This window comes from Festucalex cinctus, chromosome 2, assembly GCF_051991245.1.
Source record: "Festucalex cinctus isolate MCC-2025b chromosome 2, RoL_Fcin_1.0, whole genome shotgun sequence".
NCBI classification, from domain to species: domain Eukaryota; kingdom Metazoa; phylum Chordata; class Actinopteri; order Syngnathiformes; family Syngnathidae; genus Festucalex; species Festucalex cinctus.
Window position 1 is genome coordinate 3,945,979 of NC_135412.1, and position 24,067 is coordinate 3,970,045.

Here is a 24,067-nt window from a genome sequence, read left to right on the forward strand (position 1 = left end):
ATAAAGTGAGCACCAGGGTTATTATAGTTTTGGAATTTTCGTTTTAGTTAGTTTTTATGTCCTTTTAAGTTTTGTTTTTTAAATTTAGTTTTAATTAGTTTTCAGGGTGCTTATGTTAGTTTTTATTAGTTTTAGTTATTTAATAAATGTTTAGTTTTAGTTTAGGTTGAGTATTAGTTTTTAAAAATGTCCATTACTTGTGTGCAATATTTAAAAAAAAAAAAAAAAAAAAACACGCCTTCAAACCTTATTTAGTTAATATCAAAATACATCTACTGTACTTAAAATCACATTTAAAATCATCCCCAAAGGCTCATGCATTAAATTAATTACCAAAGACTAAAACGAAGGACATTTTTGCCCTAATTATAGTTTTGTTAACATAAAATGTAGTTTCAGTTAGTTTTCGTTTTTCAAAAAACATTTTCGTTTTTATTTGATTTGGTGAACGAAATTGTTTTAGTTAACTAAAATAACCTTGTGGACACTTGCTCATTTTCTCAGGTTGGGAGGAGCTTGGTGCTTGGAGAGCAGAATGACCTAGAATTTCTCATAGAAGGGCCAATGGAGGAAAACACCACTTCAGTCATGTGTTTGGTGAGGAATTAGCATTTTAACATGGCTAAAAGCTCCCAAAAGTTGATTTTTCACATTGCTGTCCCTTTAATACAACCAGTGTAACAATAAACACATTTGGATGCAATTTTTCTTGATAAACTGTATATATTTCTTCTTCTGGCTACCACAGGTAGACTTTAAGATGAGGGGAGGCAATAATTTTGCCCAGTCCATTTGGAGTTTGGGGTGCCAATGTTTTAGGCTCAACTGTGTTACAGACTTTGACAATTTGAGGTGACTTCTAAATATATCCATGTATCCAGCTGTGTTTTCTTCTGCATTGACCAATTCATCTGAACCATTAACATTTATGAACAACGTATAAAAATATGACACTGACAACAAAAATTAGAACAGATTTAAAAAAAACAAAAAACAAAAAAACAATTTCTTGCAACATTTCCAAGTCAATGACATGTATTTAATGGCACGGATCATGCATGTAATGTAAAACATTTTGAATGTAAATAATGAGTCCCAATTTTCGTAGCTTTATTTCCTACCAAAACGTTAATGTCTACGATATGATGAGATAGGGGAGAAGTCGAGGCATACCAGCCGTCATGTTCATACGCCTCCCGACTAAAAGCCACCTGGTGCATCTCATGACACACAAACCTCTGGCTGTCCCACGGCGAGCTTACTGATGCTGCCCGCCGAGGCTTCTTCAGGAGCTGGATCCGGCCCACCGTCGGATGTTTCTGGGACGGAAGTCTGACCGTTGACAGTTCTCCTAAAAAGACGCATGCTCATTTGCAGCAGCTCGCTGTCCACCACAGGATTCATGGGATACTGTTTGGTGAGGCCCTTGAAGGAAAGGAGAACGATTACAAGCTGCTACAACACTCACTTCCAATACAGCTGAGATAAACAATGAAATGTCTTTACTGAATGGACCTTTCATAGATAACAGTTAATTCTTTACCTTGTCATTTTTCAAGAGCTGCCTGCGGATGCTAAAGTCCCTGCGGGCACACAGAGCCTTGCAGCAGGGCCCCAGGTTGCTGAGTAATCCTGCCCTCTCCACTCGCCTGTTCATGGCTGCCATGTTCAAGGCCCCGAGGTCATGCTCAAACATCTTGTCGCCATCTGGAAAGGATGCATAATATCTTGTGTTTGTATATCAGGCCTGGTACACTCGTCAGGATTTGTTTCCCAACCTTCACATGTATGTTTATGGTCAAGGCCTATCTCTACGACAACATTCGGTTAGAAATACAGCGCCACCTAGCCCTTGAGGCAAAAATAAAAAAAAATACCCCACATACAGTATTTTGTACAAAATTTGGATACTCATTATAAGTGTTTTAACTAAGTCATTTATGAATATTCTTTTACTTTCCACCACTCAAAATGTTCAGTGGCATCAGACCTATCCATACATATGTACTTTTTATTTTGTTTTTATTTAATTATTTGTGATGGACTCTATTGACAATAATAGCAATATTGACTACAACGAACGATGACGTGTATACGGTATACAATTTTACAAAAAAATACCAATCCGGGCAACTAATTGCCTAAACATAAAAAATGCAGATTTTTGTGAATCTTAACATTCACCAAAACTCGTTGAGGTTTACACACTCATCACACCTGGCAAAAAAAAATCCACATGTGAAGGTTTATTATGCCATTTTCAAAGAAATTCTGCTTCCAATGTGCCAGTACCCCAACGTGCAAGTACCCCAAAGTGGCACGGGCTGCAAGGGCCCTTTATAGCAGCTTGCAGCTCGCGTTTTATTTAGCCTTTTATACTGAAATGACCTTTGTGCCGACGGGCGGTGAAATTACCGCATAGGCGCGTATTGTTGCGCGGCGCGATGATGTAATGCTTGCAGTATGTGTCTGTCCACATTAGTTTTCATTAATATGATTTGTTGCATGAGGCTTTTTCAAGATAGGTGATCAATGAGAGAAGATTGATGAACGTTTAAAATGTTTAAGATCATTCGTGTGCATGTGACATCGGAGCAAGTCTGGATGACCCAACATCTAGCACACATGGTGTTTGCGGAATCAAAATGCACCAAAAAGCTGTTTGTGTCACTGTTTTCCTCTATCACCAGAATGTGCAGACTACATACGCTAGGTACAGACTTGACTTGAGTTTCACATTCAGTTTGTTTTCTATAAATACCATCTTTAGCACAGAAATGTTCATACGTAAAGTTTTGGCCTCATTTTGATCGTATGCAAGCTTTATAAATGAGGCCCAGACCCTTCAAAATTGAGTACCACGCCCACTTGTTCGGATCTCAGGGAGATCATACATTTAAAAAAAAGAACTGGTCAGATGCAAACTCTCACCTTTGGGGTCGTCCAGCTCTGCTTTGCACACTTCTCTGACCTTCTCCAGGAGTGCGGTCCCAGCAAGCCGCTTCGAGACGCCCGCCCTAAGGAGAACGGCCCCGGGGGTGAAGCGCAGGAGAGCTGCACCGGCCGCTCGGGGCTCTGGCTTCTGTTTGGGCATCAGACTGGACCAGTCCACATCAATGACATCCAGAGGGCCTGACAACACATGGAGGATGAAGGGGCAACTGCCATGAGAGCTCTGACATATAATATAAGAAAGAGATAAACACGGTACCTGTAATTTTCTCCTCATCCTGCTGGTCCTCTTTTTTCTGACTATCAGCCAGAATTTCATCAAGCTCATCATCACTGATTAGTTCATACCCCTCTCCGACAGATGCCACTGACTGGCTGTCGTCTTCTTTCCCCTCATCCTCTCCTGACAACACAACAGCCCATGCACACACACACACACACATTCATAAAATACAAACACTAGGAGCAAAATGCATTAGCGGTGTAATGAAAACAGATTGCAATCGGAAAAAGATTTTTACTAAACCAATCCGAATCAAATCATTACGTTATAAAATGCGTATCGCAGCCATTGTGATATGTATCAAATTGACCCTATTTGTTATACGATGCACACCAGATATAAATGTGTATAACTTAGTTTTTTTCGCAATCAGAATCGAATCGGTCCACTTGAAAATGTACCGTTCCGGAATTGACCTTACCGTGGCACGTCCCTCCCCGCTCACTAAATGTGACGAGCAGCGCCCTCCGACATTTACCGGTCGAGATGAGCTGAAATGCATTCACAGTCATTGAAAAGTTGTCAAATCTTCTTTGTGATTTCTCGGTCAGTTATTTTCAGGACGCCGATATTTCTCTTCGAAGCAAGCAAATGGGGCTTTAATTTTTTTTTTAGTGAAGGGTGTCTTCACTCCCTCACCATGCAATTTTGCCCCAAAACAAAAGTAACTACGTGTCGCTATCTGCTGCTGCTAAAAAGACAAAGTTTTTAGACATTATTCCTGTTAAGCAGGGTAAGAATGAATTTATATTACCTCATAGTTTGATTTTTTTGTTGCCATTTATAGTAAATAGTAAGTCAGCAAACGTGTGGACGGTTAGCTACCCGGCGCTATCGTTCGCCTTTGGCTAAAAACAACAATGGAGAACATTAGCTTAGTGCAGACGTAATTGTTTCTGGCCATTTTGGCGGGATTCAACTGACTGTGTGTGTGGTCTTGCACAAAGTTTGATCCAGCGCAGACATTTTTCGTCGTCGTTTGAGAGTTTAGGGACGGGAATAAACTGGACAGTGTCTCTCTTACACAAGCCGTGACAACCGCAGGACACCGGTTAGTCGATCGGGATAACGGGTCTCACTCTTATACAAGCCGCCGCTACAGCTTTTGACCATTTTTATTGATTTTTTTCTTGGCTTTGAATAACCACACAATGCACCACCGGGAGCTTGATTGCTTTTGTTTGTCCGCGGTAAAACGCACGCGCCGTTGCAGGGATGACGTCTTGCATCTTGATTGGTTTACTAGGTCATGCGGGCGTGGTTTATGGTTAGGTCAATTGTATCATACCCTAATGTATCAAACCGACTTTTATTGGATAAAGTGTATATTTTTACCGTCAATGTTGTCAATCCTCTCCATCTCTGGCTGCTCACCCACAGACTGGTGGCTGTTGCTTGGTTTCTCCGCCTCTGGTGGGCTGAAGGCTTCTCTTGGCAGAAGGGGCTCATAATCACCTCGATCCTGCCGCATCAGGTCACCTCGCCCTGCAACTCTCGAGTCACAGTGGGGGGGCAAATCCAGCATCATCAATCGCTCCCTCTCTCTATCGCTGCCTCTTTCAGCCCGGTTGTCTCTGTCCCGTTCCCTCTCGCGCTCCCTTTCCCGCTCATGCTGCTGGATGAGTCCCTCGGGCAGTAGGCGTTCCCGGTCCCGGACGTCCCTCTCACGCAGAAGAGGTTCGCGGCCAGGACGCATGGGCGGAGGCTCTCGTCCCCTGCCAGGCCAATCCCTGGATTCGGGATCCCAGTCTCTCGGTTGTTGAAGAGGCTGTTGGAGAAGAAGGCCTGGCTGCTGTTGCCGGAGGTCCTTTCGGTCCCGCTCCCGATCAAACTGTTCCCTGTCACGCTCCCGTTCTCGACTGTCGTACGAGCCGGCACGGGATTGGGACCTGGCTTGCCTCTCAGAATCAGGGGAGCTACGTCTGGAGCTGTGGCTGCGGGAATCCTGGCGGTCTACAAGGGAAGCACACTCAGTGTTAGGGTGGTACATGCAAACATATTCAGAGTTGATGCGACTGCTGACCTGAAGAGGTGCTGCGGCTTGGCTCGCCTCTTCTCAACTGATCTATTCGCGATTTCCTCTCCGTTCCCGGTGGCTCGCTCACTCCAAGCCTCTCTCTTTCTCTCTCCCTTTCTCCCCGGTCATGTGTGGCGGTGCCCTGTAGCCGGCCCCTGTGGGCACGCGGTCCCTGCAGGTCATCTCGGTGGGCCGACTCGTTGGAGGGCGAGCGCGGGCGCCTGGTTGACGTGCGACTTTGGTTACTTCCCATGCTGCTGCTGCGCGTCTGATCTGGGGGAGGCTTGCGGAGAAGGGGCTGGGACATCAGCGGCTGTGGGGTCAAAGTCTGCAGCAGCATCGGAGGATCCTGCAGAAGCAGCGGCGCGATGGGAGGGGGGTTGCACCGGTCTCTGTCCCGACCCAACCTGGGGCCGCCACCTCTTCGAAGGGGCTCAGGTGGATCCCGCTCAGCAGAAGCGGAATCCAGTTGTCCTCCGCGATCTGAGACCTCTTCATCTGACCAGTCACTGAAGTTGTCCATCTTGGACAGTTGGGCGGGCTCAGCATTGCCTCCGGTGCCACGAGGACCTGTCCTCAGCGAGGGAGGCGGTGTCCGAGGACCTCTCTTCCTCTTATTGTGGGGCTGAAGCACTGAAGAATCCTCCTCGGATGCCTCGGAATCTCTTCCGCGTTTCCTCTTGCGCTCAAGCACTTTCCTCTTTACTCCTTTCCTTGGTGAAATGAGAGATGGAGGACCATCAGTCGAAACAGCCGCCGGGGGATCGGGGATGGCGCCGCTTGCGTCTTCATCTTTGCGCCCTTTCTTAATGCCCTTCCTCAGTGATTTAGTCTTCTTTTTGCCTTCCTCAGGGGGTTGCGGCACAGCGACATCTCTGTCTTCGTTGTCAGCTCCAGGAACGACAGGAACAGGAGGCGGTGAGGACTCTCGGACGTCTCTGCCTCGGCTACGAGCATCAGGGTGCGCATCTGAAAGCTGATCGGCTCGCCGGTCACCTCCCCGGCTGCGTTCATTTCGGGGATCCTGCTCGTCATGCCGGCTGCGTGCTTCCCTCTTATCCCCGGCTCCTCTGCGCTCCTCATCCTTCCAGTGGCTTGGCTTGTCATCGGATATTACAGGTCTTGATGGCGAACGCAACAGGGGCTCCAAGGGCCGCACCACCTGGCTGAGCACGCGATGCTTATCCGCACCTGCACATGAGCATGTCACAAGAACTCAGACTTATTAAATAGCAATATATTCGCCAAATATTAAATCCTCATTCACAAAAAAAGGATGTGTCCTCTCTAAAAGAATTTCCTACTGTCACTTGGAGGCGGACACACAGGGCTGGGGAGGAGGGGCTGTGGGTGGAGCTTGGCCAGCCCTCGGCCAATTGGACGCTCACTTTTCTCATCTGTACTGTTGTAGCCATCACTGTCTGCGGGACTGTGGTCACGCGTCCCTCGCTTGGGCGAAGGTCGGGGGCTCGGGCTGCTCTCCAACCTGGGTCGCTTGCGGCTGCAGGGCATGAAGGGGAAGGTAATTGTGAAAAATACATTTGAGCAAAACAACATAAGCCTTCACAATAAACTACCGTAGTTTCTGGACTATTAAGCAACACCATACAGTATATAGGCCGCACTGGTCTCTAGAGGTGTCCATGCTGCAACATGGAATACTGTATTCACAACGCAAGATGTTACATAGATTTAATAAGGGTCATTTTGAGATTAACAAGCGTATTTTACCCCACATTACACTTTGAAGCTTGTTAGTCTGTAAAAATTAGACACAATTTGCAGTCTACAAAGTGTGTCAAAATAACGGCTCATAGTGCAGAAATTACAGTAACTTAAAACTCTTCATGCAGTACATGCCTTGTTTTGCGGTCGTCTCTTGTCTCTCGAATGTTGCGGTCGTCTCGGGCATCTTCCCTCCTCTCCCTCCTTTCCTCCCTTCCCCGCTCTCGCTCCTCCCATTCCCGCTGCCTCTCTCGCTCGCGCTGCTCTCGCTCCCGTTCCCGCTCCTTCCTCTCTCGCTCTCGTTCTTCCCGCTCTCGTTCCCGCTCCCGTTCCCGCTCTCTCTCTCGCTCCCGTTCCCGCTCTCTCTCACGTTCCCGCTCTCTGGTGCGCTCCCTCTCAGCCTCCCTCTCCTTTTCTCGTTCCTTTTCCCTCTCCCGCTCCCTCTCCCGCTCCCGCTCCCTATCTTTCTCCCGTTCCCTCTCTCGCTCCCTCTCTCTCTCGCGGTCTCTAGTCCGGTCATCCCGTCTTTCTTCTCCTCGGTCTGTCCTGCGTTCGTCCCTTCGTTCGTCCCTCTCGGACTCCTCCGATCTTCTCTGATGTCTGTTTGGGGAAGCGGCCCTTTGATCTAGGAAAACAAAAGTCACGATTGTTGAAGCCAACAAAATTGTTTTTCCCCCTTGTTTCAATAGCAAAGGCTTTATGCAGATCTTGATCAAGACAAATTTAAAATCTGATGCATGTAAAGCACACTAAATCAATTATGTATGAAATGCACTACATAGATAAAAGGTACCTTGCCTTGCCTTTACAGCAGTGGTTCTTAACCTGGGTTCAATCAAACCCCAGGGGTTCGGCGGAGGTCAAGACAACACACGACCCAAATGACTCGTGATGATACGTCCCACTTCGCCATCATTAGCTGCGTTTCCATTACAGTTTTTCACAAAAATAAAAGCGATATTCTACTATTTCGATAAAGTACAATTTCAAAGTTTCCATTGAAGAGCATTTCGCTTCTGAGGCATTCTCGTAATTCTCGGAATTTGGCTCAAGTATGCTACTGTGTCGAACAAAACAAGAAAGTGTTCGAACGAATGAGTAATATCAATTCATACTTATAACTGAATGTATGGTGTTCCACAGGGTCCTTGTTTTCACTGTATCTGCTGGCCCTGGGTTCCATCCTAGGAAAGCAGCAGTGGTTGTTGTAAAGTGTGAATATCGAGTTGAGTTGCATGATGGGAGTCAACGTCCTATCTGCATGATTTGCAATGCCAAGTTGAGCAATTCTAGTCCATCACAACGAGCTATCTAGCACAGCTAAGGGAAGACTTCAATAAGCTGCATGGAGATGTGGAACACATGAACACAACGCTTTCTGAATTCAAGATGAAGAAAGCCAGATTTGATGAAAAGGCTACTACCAACAACCAGGTTAAGAACCACTGCCTTACAGGAATGCTCATAAGTGGGTGTTCCTGTGCGTATTCACACTGAAAATATTAAAAGTGCACCCAATTTAGGTGTTTTACTGTGCATTTGTGCACCAAACATTTTGGCTGGATGTAGAAAAAACATATGCTTTTCGCAAAGCAAATACAGCTCAAATTTCTTTGGTGGGAAAATTGCACAATCCAGGACATACAGTAGTACCGTATTTTCCGCACTATAAGGCGCACCTAAGAGCCTTCAATTTTTTCAAAAGCTGACCATGCGCTTTATAATCCAGTGCGCCTTATATATGGATCAATACTGAGCCGCAACAGGTCTCGCTGTCAAGACGCTATCGGTGACCCTGCATGATCGGTGACGTGCATGCGCAGAAGATCCCGCCATCTTGGATCGCTAGCTAATACTAATACTTTACCTCAGAGAAAATAATAAAATAGCTGTTAATTCATTTTGGGAGTGAATGGAGTTGTCAGAAAGCTGGTTTGTAATCTATGAATAAAGTTTGACTAACCTATCTGACTGTTTTGTTGACATTCCCTTTAGCGCAGCACCTTCTAATGGATGCATAACGTAACCCCAGCCTCTACTGTAGCGCCTTATATATGGAAAAAGTTTGAAAATATGTCATTCATTGAAGGTGTGCCTTATAATGCGGTGCGCCTTATAGTGCGGAAAATATGGTAGATGGACTTGTGCAACAGTTTGATGCTTGTGGTTTACATTATGCAATGACAGAGCCGTTAATGTATGCATCTATAAATGAGCTTGTTCACAAAATATGGCAGATGGTGGATATCGGGGATTCCCTTGTGTATGTCTGCGCACTGCTTGAGCAGAGGTCCCTCACCACCGGGCAACAGCTCTGTCAAAGAGTTGAGTCTTCTCTAATATATGATCCTATTATTTAGCTTTAAATCCTACTAAGAAAAACTCTCTCCTGTTATGTATCGACATGGCACGTAGTAATACAGTTTTCAAAAGTTATACTTTGTATATGATTTTTTTTTTTTATAACAGTTATATTTGTTGATTAAAAAATAATAATAATGACCAAGCGTCACCCAAAAAAATTCTATAGCAAATATGGAGTCACACTTTTTTTTTCTTTTTTTTTTAAAACTCCCACCTCTCTCACGGTTATCTCTGCGGTCTCTTTCGCTGTGGCCGCCTCTTCTGTCATAAGAAGAGTCTCGGACCTGCTCTCCTCTTCTGTCCCGTTCCGAAATTCTCTCGGTGGCATTGCGTTCCGTGCTGCGTTCACGTGCGCCACTGCTCCGGGACTCCCAGTTGTCATGACTGCTGTCCAGCTGGCGTCCTCTCGAGTTCCTGTTCGAGCCTGATGGCGGAAGACAGTTGACACTGCACATGACACACAAGCTTTTTTTTTTCCTGGCTGAGATATTCATGTCTTGCCTTTGTCAGAGAAATCGCGCCCCCTCCCACGACTGCTTCGCTCTGTTCTGGTCTCTCTTCCTCCTTCGTCACGCCCATGAGCTCTTCCATAACTCCTGTCTTCCTGGGCCATTTCCTCCTTCCTGAGGGTGTCAATCCTGTCCCTTTCTTTCTCTTTTTCCCGCTCTCGCTCCCGTTCCCTTTCTTTCTCACGCTCGCGATCTCGTCGTTCCAACGACTCTCGATTGGAGCGGGTTTCTGTCCTGCTTTCTCTAGTTTCCTTCACATCCCTGCGGTCACGAGACTCCCTTTCGCGACCTCTATCGCGGCCATCCCGTCGATCTCGGGCATCCCTGGACTCTCTGTCATCGCGACTGTCCCTTGACAAGGCATGTTCTGAATCAAAATCCCAGTCATCGCGGTTATTGTCCTTATCTCCCTTCCTGCGGCTTTCTATTTGAAAGACACAGAAAAAAAAAAAAGGATTACTTGAACATTTCCTTTGCCACGACAAGAGATTCCATCTTCCACTCAAGCAACACAACAGTAGGATTCTGTAATGATGCAAAGCACAACCTTTTGTCAAAATCTATAAAGGGTAATGCTTTAAAACACAGTGGTGTAGACCATGCACACGCCAATTGCTCATGATACTGTATATATTGTTTAACTGAACTGACCTGACTCGTCAAACTTATCTTGCATGCATGTTAAAGCTTCTCCAGCAAACTTAGCATAGCTTGCTCAAAAGCATGTCTCTTAACACATTGCTAAGAAAAGATCAAGTGCAACAGTGTAAAGTTGCATCATTACTGTAAGAAATGTGACTCAAAAATAAATAGCGAGCAGGCGAACGTTGATTATCACGGCTGCATTTTTTTAAAATTTATGTTTAAGTCCTCACATCCACTGCCTGCAGGCCATCGCAGCAGCCTAAATGGCCATAAGAGGCACTTGACTCCTAAGAGCATGACATCACATCCTGGCTAGGGATGGGTACTGAAGAGGGTACTTTTTGTGGTATGGACCGATTCATGTAAAATTAAACGGTGCCATGTTTTGGTTATGAAGCACGTCTTTCTAAATTGTCATTGTGCGGGAATAGAATAGTTGACGATTTTCCAATTGAACGCAACATGTATGTATGCCAACGTACTTACGTCGCCCACTCGCGCATGATTTCCCACGCTAAGAATATATTTCAAACGAGCGACATTTTTGCGACACCAAGCCAAACAAATACAGTTTATGAACTATGACAGCCTCCACGCCCGGTTCCCCGCAATAAGTGCACGACTGAGAGAGCGGGAGATGTCGGCGGCGTCCTCCCTCGCTGCACCCGTCACACACACCGAAACTGAGAGGTCAGTCTTCCCGCACCAAATCTTTTTCTGGCTATACATAGTCCAACGTGGGTTCAAACTTCGAACTCAGCGCACGGCAGGCTTTACATTTAACATCAATATTAATTTATTAATTTACTGCCCAACTTTGTTCATTGTCTTGTTCATTGGACACAACTTTGCGTCACACTTTAATGTAATATTAATTTATGTGTATTAACTCTACTTCAGTAATTGTAAAATGTTGTACCGTTATTTTTACTATTCCTCTCTGGCTCATTCGTTTTAAATATTTATGTCAAGTTTTATATATTGAAAAGTAATTTTACATCCATCCATCCATTTTCTTGACCGCTTATTCCTCAAAAGGGTCGCAGGGGTTGCTGGCGCCTATCTCAGCTGGCTCTGGGCAGTAGGCAGGGGACACCTTGGATGGGTTGCCAGCCAATCGCAGGGCACACAGAGACGAACAACCATCCACACGCACAAGCACACCTCGGGACAATTCGGAGCGCCCAATTAACCTGCCATGCATGTCTTTGGAATGTGGGATGAGACCGGAGTACCCGGAGAAGACCCACGCGGGCACGGGGAGAACATGCAAACTCCACCCAGGAAGGCCGGAGCCTGGACTCGAACCCGAGTCCTCAGAACTGGGAGGCGGACGTGCTAACCACTCGATCACCGTGCCGCCGTAATTTTACATAGATTTTTCAAAATATTGTATTGTTAAATAAACAATGATGAACATTTATTCTTACCAGCCAAATAAATAAATAAATAAATAAATAAATAAATAAATAAATAAATGATAGCGAGGGAGTACAAAAGTACCGAAAATTGGTACCGTTGAGTACCGGTATCGATTCCTAGGTACCGAGAATTGGAACAGTATTGGTTCAAATGTGAAAGGTACCCATCCCTAATCCTAGCTTATATTTTTTTTACATCTGAGCATAGATACATCAATTATGGCAAATAAGTGGCATATCATTGTGAGACATGATTTCCCCCCCAACTGTCAACTGGACAATATGTGTGTTTGTGTGTGTGTGAGTGGAATAATTGATAGTTGAATCAATTCTAAAAAAAAAAAAAAAAAAAAAAAAAAAATCACAGCCCAAATGTGAAGATTGTGTCCAAACTTTTGACAGGTATTGCACCTTCATCAAAACTGAATGAATAGGTACAATAACATATTTGGTAATTTTTGTTATACAACTTCCAGGCACATAAAATGTGAATGTGATCTAAATAAAACATTAACCTGTGCTCTGCGCACGCACGCGTTACCCAACGATTGGAATCTCTACTGCTTTGTGACAACTGAAATAGAACGGGGAAGTAGACAAAAGACATTTACCATCTCTGCGCTCGTGTCTGCGCTCCTGAGTGTGCGGACTCCTCTCTCTATCCCCACGACTTCTCTCACGGCCTCTGGAGTGGTGCAGAGCAGGGCTCGACTTGTCCGATCGACGGTGGGGGGAGGCCGCATCTTGGGACGTGGCAGGAGAACGCGAGCGCTGGGACCTTGGCGGGGAAGAGGCTGCGGCCGCGGAGCTGCGGTGGTAGTTGGGAGAAGATGAGCGGCGGCGGCGAGGAGAGGGCGAACGTCTCTGAGGAGAGGAGTCCGAGCGGGAGGAAGGAGAGTGGCGGTGGGGCGGGGTGGGAGTTCGCTGGTGGCGTGGAGGTGTCGGAGACCTACGGACAAGAGAGGCAAATGAATTCATCACATCCCTGGTTTTGAGCCGTCCAACTGCAGCCAACTCGTGTGCTGACCTGCGTGGAGGAGACGGTAGCAGAGCGGCCTTATGCGAAGAAGGTTTGGGAGAGGCGGACTTCTTCCTCACTGAGTGTGAAGGCGACACACTACCAGAACGGTCCTCTGAGGTCACTGAGAGCTTTGCCTTGTGAGAACTGTCGGATCGGTCCCTATAAAACAGCGAGAGATTAGCATGAACAGCAAAAAAAAAAAAAAAAAAAAAAAAAATGGGTGTAACTGTGGTCAAATGAAGAATGCAATCTTTACCTGCGTTTCTCCTTCTTCTCTTTGTGTTTTTCTGCATCACGCCCCCGGTCTTTCCCTTCTTTCTGCTTTTCTTCGCACTTTTCTTTGTTTTTGTGCTTGCCTTTGTGCTTCTTTACAACCACAGGGACGTCCAGGGGCGCTGGAGGTGGAGGACTGGGGGTACGAGGCCCTTTCTTCTTACTGTGGGATCCTTTCGATGTTCTGGTGCAAGTGACAAGCAGGAATGTCATCATTTTACGCTTCTTAGAGATATTTTTTCCCACAACAGAAACTTGACAGTGTTTTCACTGCATTCTGGTAAATCTGTGTTGTGTGTACTGTAAACATTCATCCCATTTCTACCAAGCCGCAGTTTACTTAACTCAACTATATCTATAGAGCACTTTAAACACAAGAACCAACAATGTCCTAACGCTCTTAGCTTACCACAACAAAAGTCTGTGTTGCCTTCATGGCCCATCCAGAACATGGGAAACTACCCAAACTTCCTCCCACCCACAAGGATTGCTACAGAATGCTATTTTTTATTTTATTTTTTTAAATCAAATCGGAAAATGTTACGTCATGTAAGCAAGTATAATTTTACTTTGCCTACACTTTAACGTGTGTATTGACTGGAAATCGCTAAGTTTCACATTGCGTATATTGCATTTATGTATCGATAAATTCAGCGTTTAAAAAGTGCAGTGCATGTTATGTTTCATGCAGCATGAAAAGTTGGATATGTTGAAGTGGTAACGCCACAAATTTGTTTTCATTATCGTTATAATCTGCACTTCATTTCTTATTGATTTACAGTTCAAGACATACACGTGTGACAGAAATATGTTGTCATGGTGAAGAATACATTTGAAAGTATGTAGTAAGTTTAAACGCCATTTTTTTGTTGGTAAAATATAAATTGATCTTTATTTATCTCGAAAAAGAACAAAAGGACCTTGAAAAAAATAAATCGCATATGATATCGCAATCGCGATTTGATTATTTTACATAATCGTTCAGCCCTAATTCAAACTGAACTCCGCAGTACTAACTGGTGGAAACAGGTGTAAGGAAACCTACTTAGCAGTTTCTGCGACAGGTGAGGATCCAGACGCCTTCTTTTCTTTCTTTCCCGACCCTTTAACTCCACTTTTTTGTTTTGGCGAGCCACTGGACTTCCTGGGCGGAGAGGAGTCTCGTGAGCGTAACAGCTCAGGCGAGGCCTGTGTATCAGAACAGAATCATCTTCATTGGCAAAGTATGTCAACACACTCAAAGACTTTGTCACTGATAGTTTGTGTAAACTCTAGAACTGAAAAAACAAAAAAACAAAAAAAACGTTGTTAATGAAAGGAAAAAACAATGGAAGAAAGGGAAAAAAAATGTGACAGAGCAACAACACTGAATAGACACAACAAAGATGTGCATAATGACAGCAAGTGCTACAGGTTGAGAAGCTGCGTCAAGCTGTCTGTATGGACAGACAAGGCGTATAAGGGGCTACTAAATCCCTTGCTTCTTACTTTTTGCATTGCTGTGGACCTTGTTTTGGTGGGTGTCTCGTCCTTCTTGATGACAATTTCCTCTCTCTTCTCCAAATTCTCCTGCTCCAGTTTCATCAGCTCACGTTGAATCTTCTGCCGTTTCATCTCGAGGGACAACTCGTAGTCGTAGTCGCCAATATCAGAATCTGCAAAGCCACCAAGAATACACTTAAAACGGAGCCTTCAAGAAATAAATACCATATACAAAACAGGACAAAGAAATAAATGACAAATTATACATAAAAAAAAAAAAAAAAGAGCTGGCAAACCTTCGCGGTTTGTTTCCCACTCTGTGGGCTCTTCTTCGCTGGCTGGGGTGCGCTCCTTAGTAATTTTGATATCCTCTTTCTCTCTACGTCGGCCCCTGGAGGAGTCTCTTTTCTGTGGTTCAGAAAAGTCACACAGATATAATATAATAATTATTTCCATTGTGATAATATCCTACGTTGAGCCTTCCTCTTAATTGTGATGAAGGGCTAAGTTGTCTGGGGCTTTACACATTGCCCCTAGCAGGGTCACCTATGGCAAACGATGTGAGGGAGCAGACAACTCACTTTTCCCTTGCCCGGGACACAGGTCACCACGGCCTCTCTCTGGAGCCAGGCCCGAAGGTGGGGTTTGTTGGGGAGCGCCTAGTGGCCAGGCTACGCTCAGCACATGCCAAAGAGGCAACGTGGGTCTCCCTTCTTATCACCTGTGGGTGGCTGCCGAAGGGAGGGAGATTGAAGGCTTCGGGGGTGGGTAATGTTTCTGGATGTCATGGAGCTGTCCTGGTTGGCACGCCTCTGCAGACATTGCATAGACATCAGGGACGGAGTGGGGTGAGTTCCAACAATTGGAGGAATCACACTACTCAGCCTCCTTGGGAAGATATATTTGGGGTTCTCAAGAGGAGGGTCCATCAGGAAGTCGAATCTCAGATTCAGGAGGAGCAATGTAGTTTGTCCTGGCTGTGGAGCAATGCACCAATGATCCTCAAGAGTGAGTCAGTCTACATGTGTTTGGTGGACTTGGAGAAGGTGTTCCACCGTACCACTTCAAGGACTTCTATGTGAGGTGCTTCAGGAATATGGGAGTACCAGACACCCTAATAAGCGCAGTTTGGTCTCTGTACAAGCAATGTCAAAGTTTTTGCTGGCTCAAGTTGGATTCATGTCCAGTTGGATTCCTCCAAGGCCGCCCTTTGTTGTTGATCCTGTTCATAACCTTTATGGATTTCTCGACATAGCAGAACCGTTGAAGAGATAATGTCGTTCTGTTGGCTTCAAACCATGATCTTCAAAACAACAAGATCACAGACACAAGCTGCCCAAAATGAGATTCCTCTGCAGTGTTGTATTGGTAGTACCCACCCATCCCCAATTCTGACTATATTTTCTTTTCAAGATGATGATTCATATCATAAGGCTATATACATTGCCACTGCTCGGATTTTGAACAATTACTTGTGATCAGTGGGAAATCCAAAGCCGAACGTCTACTCACGCGTCCTGTCGGAGATGCTGGCTCATCTAAATCACGCTTTACGTTGTCTGAGTCATTATCCTGCCTTTTATTCTTCATCCTCTCCCGCAAGTCGCCAGTGGGTCTCTCTGCTGACCTGCTCCAAACACAGAGAGAGAGACAGATAGACACACTAAGAGTGGCAAGTCAAAGAGACTTCAAAGAGATTTCAATAAGATCACAATATTATATATATAGGGGGAAAAAAAAGGGCTCATACTAAAAAAAAGCACAATATTGTGCTTTTGTACATAACAGCAATGCATATAAACCACCTACAATCTCTAATAACAATATTGAGGCACTTACTTGCTAATGCAAGCACACATTGATCGCTTCACAAGCAAATTAGGTTCCCCTTAATCTAACAATTAGCATAGATTTTAAACATAAAAGGCCAAAACATCCCTAATGAAAATTAATTTGCACTAATAAACCAGCCACTAGAGGGTGCTAGAACTGCACAAATGGAAATCAATCTGACTTTTTTTTAACAGAAGTGTTCCTTTTAAATATTGTGAACATGACGACGACGATATTGTGGAAGTTTTAATATCACGATATTGCCCTTATCGTTACATCCCTAGTAAATACTATAATGAAGCTTTCATGAAGTGTCACTCTTGTGCCTACCTAAAGTGGCACAAATACTCAAAAATGTCCCTTCCAACCTGAAGAAGCACATTAAGGTAATTTAAAATTTGTATGATTAGAGCCAAGTCGAGACTTCAGTGTTCTTTTAGATATCACGAGTTTAAAGCAGACAGTATGGTCAACGCGTGCTCACTAACTTCGCGAATCAGCGAATACAAAGACCTTAAGCAACTGTACAACGAAATTAGATTATTTTCTAAAATGAATGTACCGGCTGAAATTAAATCCTTTGCCTCGTGGTTGAGTTCCATGTGTGTAGCGACAAGTGTTTCCGTAACTGCAGTTTCCCGTCTTCAGCCAATTTCTACAGTGACTCTGAAAGACAAAAATGAGCATTCAAATGACTCACAACAGCGGGGGCCCGCTGTATGTTGACAGATATAATGTGCAACCGTCTGCGTTGTACGTACGTCCGCAGCATTACTCCCAGTGCTCGGGCCGAGTCTTTCAAACACGCTGGGCCGTCGCGAGGGGGCGGCAGGGTTACTGGTGCTGCTGGATGCGGTGTTGGTGCTGCTATCGGATATCGTTTTTGAATTCTCCACTGTAACCTTCCGCCTGATCTTGGACATTCTGCAGGACTGGTAGGTGTAAATCGTGCAAAAATCAGTTGTTACGAGCTTAGATAAATGCAACAGCTGAATCCAGTGTGCTCTCCAGCCATTTCACTTTGTTCATCACAAGTTACAACAGCAGTGAGTAGTGAAGATTACGATAATACATAATTAGCATTGACTGTATGCATTGATGCCATTAAGGTGTTACTCCAATGTGACAATTTTTGGGGGTTACTAGTATTCTAATGTGTAACCATTAAGACCCGTAAACAGATTTTAAATTAGCTATCCAAGTCATATGTCATATTTCAAAGTAAAAAGATATGCTTTCTTTTTCTCATGTCATGGGTGGGAAAACTGGAACGGTTATGCTGTGCTAGGGGCCCCTAACGACAGTGTGCATTTCCGCGGCTCAACCCCCCAAGTACTAATTGAGAAGAGCAGATTCGTGCAGTCATAACTGACGATTCGTGTCTTGTGTGGTTGAGGAAAAAACGTTTGAAAAAGTGACAGTATAGTGTATTTTGCAACACTCACGCATACAGATCACGTTCTACGAGTGTGTGTGGAACTTTTAGTGGTGATTGATGTGTGGATCAAAGCATTGTGTCGTACCTGCAGATTTGAGAGATCGTGTTTGGTGATTTGTATCCGTGCACTTTGAAAATATTCCCATGATATTTTTGCCTTTTTTTTTTTAAATTTATTTTATTTTTTATTTATTTTATTTTTTTACAACTATAATCTTCAATTACGCATATGTGCCTCTTGGTTTAAGGGTACAAATATACAGTTACGTATATGTGACTTTTATCTACGGGCATGTCACTTTTGCGCCCTCCATACTAATCTATGTACACCTCGAAAGTATCTAATAGCTCTATTCTGGATAGCATCTATTGCTTTATATTATTTAATTCCCCACACCCCAGCAGAATAATTTAAAAACAGGTGAAACACATGCATTAAGTATATTTATTGTAACGAAGCTCCTTACATACTTTAAGGTTATTCATCACCGATCCCAAGGCTTTTCATGCAGTTAGCAAATCTCCATTTATGGCACCATGATAATATAGCCTACAGTACCGTATTTTAACATTCTGTAGGTAGGGGAAGCTCAGATTCCGCCAAAAGAATAATATCAACTGTATAGTAATACGCCCATATTAAAATCATCCAGACATAGGCCTATATGTGTTTGGTATTGTGGTGCCGAAGCCAAGGAGATGCAGGAGGTGTGTCGCAAAAGACTTTACTGAACATTACTGAAAAACCAAACAGGAAAAAACTTAATGTACGTCACTCTCAATCCTTCCCCCTCAACCCACTTAACAAAACATTAGTTCCATGGGGGAATTATGTCATGAGCACCACAGCATTATATATATTTGTGCGCAAGTATGTGAGCCTTGAAAAATCAACCTGCCTTCCTTACCTACATCATGACTTAAATTGCGATGCCAACAGACCGAGGCTGATGATTATCCTGAATGCAATAATTGGCATCTTACGACAGTTAACTGCATTGCGCCATTAGCCAAACATATGCACCTGTGTATGCTCAACGTCTGGGGCAGGCAAACGAACGAAAGAGGCTAAGCTAACATGATGCACTTCGTGTTGTCATTTGAGCACAAGGCCTTTGTAGTTCCGAGCGCGTGTGCTGCACAATACACAGACAACACGACGACTCACCCAGGATTCTGAATCGGTGTCGCATCTACTGTTATCCCGATACAAGACTCACTGTTGAATAAATTACATTTATACTTTAAAGGCAAAATCTAATACTTCCCGAGGAGCCCGCATATTGACGGAGTAGGTGCGTCACAGTCAGTGGTCTTCTTTGGTGGCGCTGAAAGGCCACGTAAGGTGCATGAGTGATAGTAGCGCCATCTAATGGTCGAAAAAAAGATAGAGTTTTGCTTCTTTTTTTTTACCCTATCCTTCAGACCAACAGTACTCATCGTGAGTTTTGAATGACTGAATGAATGAATGACTGACTGAATGAATGAATGAATGAATGAATGAATGAATGAATGAATGAATGAACGAACGAACGAACGAACGAACGAACGAACGAACGAACGAACGAACGAACGAACGAATAAATAAATACATACATACATACATACATACATAAATAGTTACAGTGCTTAGATGCCATTCACTTGGGCCAAAGTTTTCTCATGTCCATCAGACAATACAAAAGTACAGGCCTGGAATTATATTATAATAATAATAATTATACTATTAATTATAAATGAGACAGCTCCCAAAATATGTTTTTTTTAATCACTCGAAAATACTAGACAGAGTTCACTGTACACACTGCAAACCTCAAGCACAGCAATAAACATAATGGTTAAATTAATGCCTTAATTCTGAAACTGATGACCAAGGTTAAACATTATTATTGTAAAATAACACTGTTTAATATCATTGTTGTATATTGTTTAATTATATTGTGGAAGTAGTCATAATGTGCCTGGTTGAAGTAACGGATAATATAACAAATTGGCAACTTATTAAAATAATGGCCTAAGTCATATTTACACTCCAAGTGGCCACTTCCCTAGAGCAACCTGTTTGAAGTCTACTGTTAAACAATTGTTAGGCATAGTATTGTCTCGTGATTTCAAAATTTGAACAGCATGATGAAGAGGACTGTTTAAATACCAATTATTTTAATGTTTGGTTTCCTTTCAATGCAAAAAGCAATATATTCAGTCAAAGAGCTATATTTATCTATTTCACTCTGAGATCGGAGCACTTTTCACCCCTTGAAAACATTCAACGTCCTTTAAAAAAATGAGGAGAAAAACAAGTTGAGCACAGCAACAGTAATTTTCAGGTTTTTCCCACATTTTTTTTGGATACTGCTACTTAAACAGTTGAAGAAGGGCTCCTAGAAGCTCGTGTTTTTTCTAGGACCCTTTGAGCGATGATCTTCACGGCAAGCAGCGCTTCATTGCACGCCTTGGAAATGTGAGACGGTGGCAGAAGAAAGCCATAGCGTCCGCGGTCCTGAAGCTCAAATGTGAATGAGTACTTTATGCCAAGATTGTATGCCCAGTCATCAGAGCCCCCGGGAGCCAGGTCTGCAGATAGTTATAGCTGTGAATCAGTACTTTGAATCACTCAAATGAGTTTGAATTTAAAATAACACTCACATATCGTCCGGGCTCCTGCGCCATATTTGTAAGTGTTTCTGTAGTATCGTCTGATATTTTGTGAAGCTTCTTGGGCCATCTCAAGCTTAAAGTTTGACATTCACAATGGGGGGGGGGGGGGGGGGGGGAAGATAATGTTGATAAAACTGAGCCTCTGTCTTTGGCTCACGGGCAGAATTCTCACCAACTCATTGTGGTTCTGTGCCTCATCCAAGGTGCAGGAGTATGGAAAAAGCAGCATCTGAGAGTAAGCGTGGATGCTGAGGTAAAGCTGGATGATGTCCTTGTGACTGCGCAGGAAATTGGCTACAGCCTCCGATTCGGGCTCTGATTCAGGGAAGGCACCGCAGTAGATCTCACTGCAGGGATCATTGGAGGCTCCCTCCGCTGGTGGTCAACACAGACTTCAAATAGCATCAAATCCAAAGCATTTGAAAATACTGTACTGGCTACACATGCACACTTCTTTACTGTAAGGGTATCAACAAGTTTGTCCAGGTGTGTATGTTAGAGGGAGACTTACTGCACCAGTTTGCATCAAAGTTCCTGTTTAGGTCAACACCAGCGCAGTAGCTAATCGGGCGGATTGACCGGTTCTTCCTCCACATTCGGTTCTGAGACACACGAAAAAAATTTGCGTATGTAAATAAAACATCCTCTATAAATGACAGTCCACTTATGCTGGCTGCACTTTTACCGTAGTCCATGTATAGAGGTACCCATCAGGATTCATCACAGGCAGGACGTAAACATCCATGTTGTCTAAAATGTCAGTTATGTCTTGGTTTTGGTTGTAAAAATCTAAGGACTGTGAAGAGGAGAACGTCTTAGCCAAGTGATTTGTGCACCATCCCACAGAACATGCAGATTGACTCACATATTGGACAAACCACAAGCAGAAAGCAGGAGAGATCCACTCTCTGGCGTGGATCCCACAGTCAATCCACAAGGCTTTCGTATTCTCACTGTTAAATGACATCTGAGAGCAGAACAATATGATCCCAATCATATCTAGTGAATGCATTTCTAACCAAGGCTGTGTTTGTCACTGTGACTTGCGTTTGTCACTGTTTTATGTATCAACTCAGGCTTTATTCTCACAAGGATGATATACCGTTAAATGTTGGGGAAAATCCACAAATTAATCATGTTGAAATTGGCTATGCAGGGCCAGAAGCTGAACCAAGTTTCGATTGGATCAGAGCCATCAAAACCTTCAGATGCTTATCACCGTGCAGAGTAACTTTTGCTCTCGTAAGATGAATTCTCGCGGTATTTGTGAGTTCGCAACCATCTTGAACCACTCCCGTTGATTGCGCTGGTGGTTGGGACCAATCACAGAGCGACATTGTGTTTGGGGGCGGGATATATTGTGACGATACCAGGAAGCCAGCGCTAACGCCGGTGCTAGCAAACAAACCTAAGATGGACGAATGGACGCTGCAATTAATTCTGTTCTTGCGGAATTACTCACCGATTCCTTGTTGAATGTTGAACAGCGAGGGGCGCTTTGTGAATTTCTAGCTGGTAAGATGTTTGTGCTCCCCCCCTCGGCAAGAACTAAGACGAAATTTTCACCCATGGCCGTGATTGGTTAAAACAAACGCGTAGAATGACGCATCGTCCAATAAACTCGAATTATTGCACAGAATGTCCCGCCTTTCCCGACCAAATTACCAAATTACCGTGGAGCAGTACCAGATGGATATTGCTGAGAACTCACTTGAGTGAAGCGCATATCCATCTGGCTATTGTCAGGTTACGTGCAGAGTTAGTTGCATTTTCTTAAGGAACATGTGCACCTTCAGAGCATAGAGTGGTCGCTTCTCAAATGAGGAACCCAGAAGAATGGTTTTTATGGTGTTTGGGTTGTCCTGAGCGGTCCTGTTGATCCAATAATAGATCTGAAGAGGAGATAAAGAAAAAAAAAAAAAGAAGAAGAAGGGCGTCATCCTGTATCATGAGTGAACCAAGCGTGTGATGGAAGGCTTAAACTGTACATCCTCCAGGCTGTGATATCGCTCATAGAAACTCATCGTGCTTCTGGGGTCCGTGGAGTCATTCCTTGTCTGCATTTCAATCAGTTCATTGGTGTTGTCCAGTAACACTCTAAAAAACAACAATCATCAGAATGGAAACAAATAAAGGCTTGAAATAGTTCGCTTTGTGTGTGGTGAACTAACGTAACGTGAAAGTTTCACCTTCACTTTTTGAAATAAATTATTGAAATACTGTAAATGGATGACTTTCCCTCCATATTCTAATTGTCCGACCAGCACTAATAAACAAACAAACAATAAATATCTGGATAAAAATTAGAACTATTTTAGATATCTCAAATACATGAACTTTTATGCATGTCGTTTCAAATGTGTTAATTTACTGTATTTACTGTTAGTATTTTAAACAGATTGGATTTACTAAAGCTGAATAATCTGTCATTGCTTAATCAAAACAAATGGGATTTATTAGTTATTTTATACAACTCTCATTTTTTATTATTTCATTTACATTTGACATGCAAATATACACCATATCTTGGCATGTTTATTTTAAGTAATTCAAATGGATGGAAATCTTATATGCAACTGATATACATAAATCTTGAGAATTATCCCTAAAAAATTCGGTGTGTCTTTTTTTTTTACACATACTCATGCGCTATATCATATCGCTGCAGCAAATCCTTGACCGTGGCTGAGCTGTTTGCAGGAACAAAAAGGTGAACTTGAGTTTCTTCTTGGATGTACTGAGGGTGGACGGGCTGCCACAATGTCGTCTGTGAAAATGTCAAATAAATAAAATGCAGAAGCAGACGAAAAACAAAGCAAAAAAAAAAAAATCTATTCTACCTCATATTGACTGGAGATATTCTTCACAATGCCCACTTGTTCTGGTGTTGTTGGTGCGATTGACAGAATTTGGTCGCTACCAAAAAAAGAATAATTCAAATAAATATAAGTACATATAATTGGATTGAAAACTCTAACTTACTGTGTTTCAGTGCAGTGCCCCATCTCAGGGAGTTGGGCCATTAAAACCAACCAAATCACAAGTATCTTCATGATGGAAACGGTGCAAATGACAGAAACGTTCGTTCAACTGTGAGTGTAGGGAGTTGTTATTGATTTAAGTGTTTATTTAGAAGTTAAACTTTGGCTTTTTCAGAGAGCGGGGGCATAGATCAATCTGTACGGCTATGAGGGAACAGATTGGGAAAATTACAAACACGTATTTACCCATACTTAAAAGTCAGATTAATTTAGACATTACCTATACTGTCAGGTACACGAGGATAGGTGCGACGAAATTAAATAAATACATACTTACAGTTATTGAACATATAAATGTGACATTTTATTTAATTACAAATCAAAATTGATGACAGATTATTATTTTTTTAATTTCTTGCATACACTTTTTTTTCGAGGTTTGATTGCGTACCTGTCTGACACGAG

At 43.4% G+C, this 24,067-nt stretch overlaps 2 protein-coding genes across 5 annotated transcripts; both read right to left on the reverse strand.

Moving 5' to 3' along the window:
* Positions 1-639: 639 nt before the first annotated feature.
* On the reverse strand, positions 640-19,311 carry zc3h13 (zinc finger CCCH-type containing 13). 3 transcript variants are annotated; one of them, XM_077512320.1, is made up of 20 exons: positions 19,132-19,311; positions 17,287-17,457; positions 17,088-17,191; positions 16,205-16,319; positions 14,989-15,100; positions 14,699-14,865; positions 14,256-14,398; positions 13,194-13,394; positions 12,944-13,096; positions 12,528-12,865; positions 9,843-10,274; positions 9,556-9,765; positions 7,113-7,602; positions 6,641-6,753; positions 5,259-6,443; positions 4,571-5,188; positions 3,212-3,355; positions 2,932-3,132; positions 1,544-1,707; positions 640-1,425 (listed from the first exon to the last, which is right to left on the reverse strand). In XM_077512320.1, the coding sequence occupies exons 2-20, from the start codon at positions 17,446-17,448 to the stop codon at positions 1,222-1,224; spliced, it is 5,256 nt and encodes a 1,751-aa protein (XP_077368446.1). In that variant the 5' UTR covers positions 17,449-17,457; positions 19,132-19,311; the 3' UTR covers positions 640-1,221. The 3 variants fall into 3 exon arrangements, with proteins under 3 accessions (XP_077368446.1, XP_077368444.1, XP_077368445.1); XM_077512318.1 differs by having other exon boundaries at positions 6,557-6,753; positions 19,132-19,310; XM_077512319.1 differs by lacking the exon at positions 19,132-19,311 and adding an exon at positions 18,872-19,029 and having other exon boundaries at positions 6,557-6,753.
* Positions 19,312-19,711: 400 nt separating this feature from the next.
* On the reverse strand, positions 19,712-23,756 carry cpb2 (carboxypeptidase B2 (plasma)). 2 transcript variants are annotated; one of them, XM_077512323.1, is made up of 11 exons: positions 23,604-23,756; positions 23,462-23,537; positions 23,264-23,388; positions 22,610-22,718; positions 22,412-22,513; positions 21,487-21,588; positions 21,307-21,417; positions 21,133-21,223; positions 20,794-20,996; positions 20,610-20,694; positions 19,712-20,537 (listed from the first exon to the last, which is right to left on the reverse strand). In XM_077512323.1, exons 1-11 carry the CDS (start codon positions 23,672-23,674, stop codon positions 20,323-20,325), a joined length of 1,290 nt encoding a protein of 429 aa, XP_077368449.1. In that variant the 5' UTR covers positions 23,675-23,756; the 3' UTR covers positions 19,712-20,322. The 2 variants fall into 2 exon arrangements, with proteins under 2 accessions (XP_077368449.1, XP_077368450.1); XM_077512324.1 differs by having other exon boundaries at positions 20,265-20,537; positions 20,798-20,996.
* Positions 23,757-24,067: the final 311 nt, after the last annotated feature.

What these genes read in the sequence shown, in the direction of transcription:
- zc3h13 (XM_077512318.1), bottom strand. Translation starts at nt 17,448, where the DNA reads ATGTCCAAGATCAGGCGGAAGGTTACAGTGGAGAATTCAAAAACGATA. An exon ending in CAGACACGAGCGCAGAGATG is followed by an intron (nt 10,275 to 12,527) that starts GTAAATGTCTTT and finishes TCTTTCAAATAG; the next exon opens with AAAGCCGCAGGAAGGGAGAT. An exon ending in AAGCCGCAGCACCTCTTCAG is followed by an intron (nt 5,189 to 5,258) that starts GTCAGCAGTCGC and finishes CTTCCCTTGTAG; the next exon opens with ACCGCCAGGATTCCCGCAGC.
- cpb2 (XM_077512323.1), bottom strand. Translation starts at nt 23,674, where the DNA reads ATGAAGATACTTGTGATTTGGTTGGTTTTAATGGCCCAACTCCCTGAG. An exon ending in ATATCTCCAGTCAATATGAG is followed by an intron (nt 23,389 to 23,461) that starts GTAGAATAGATT and finishes ACATTTTCACAG; the next exon opens with ACGACATTGTGGCAGCCCGT. An exon ending in ACCTCTATACATGGACTACG is followed by an intron (nt 21,224 to 21,306) that starts GTAAAAGTGCAG and finishes CGTGTGTCTCAG; the next exon opens with AACCGAATGTGGAGGAAGAA.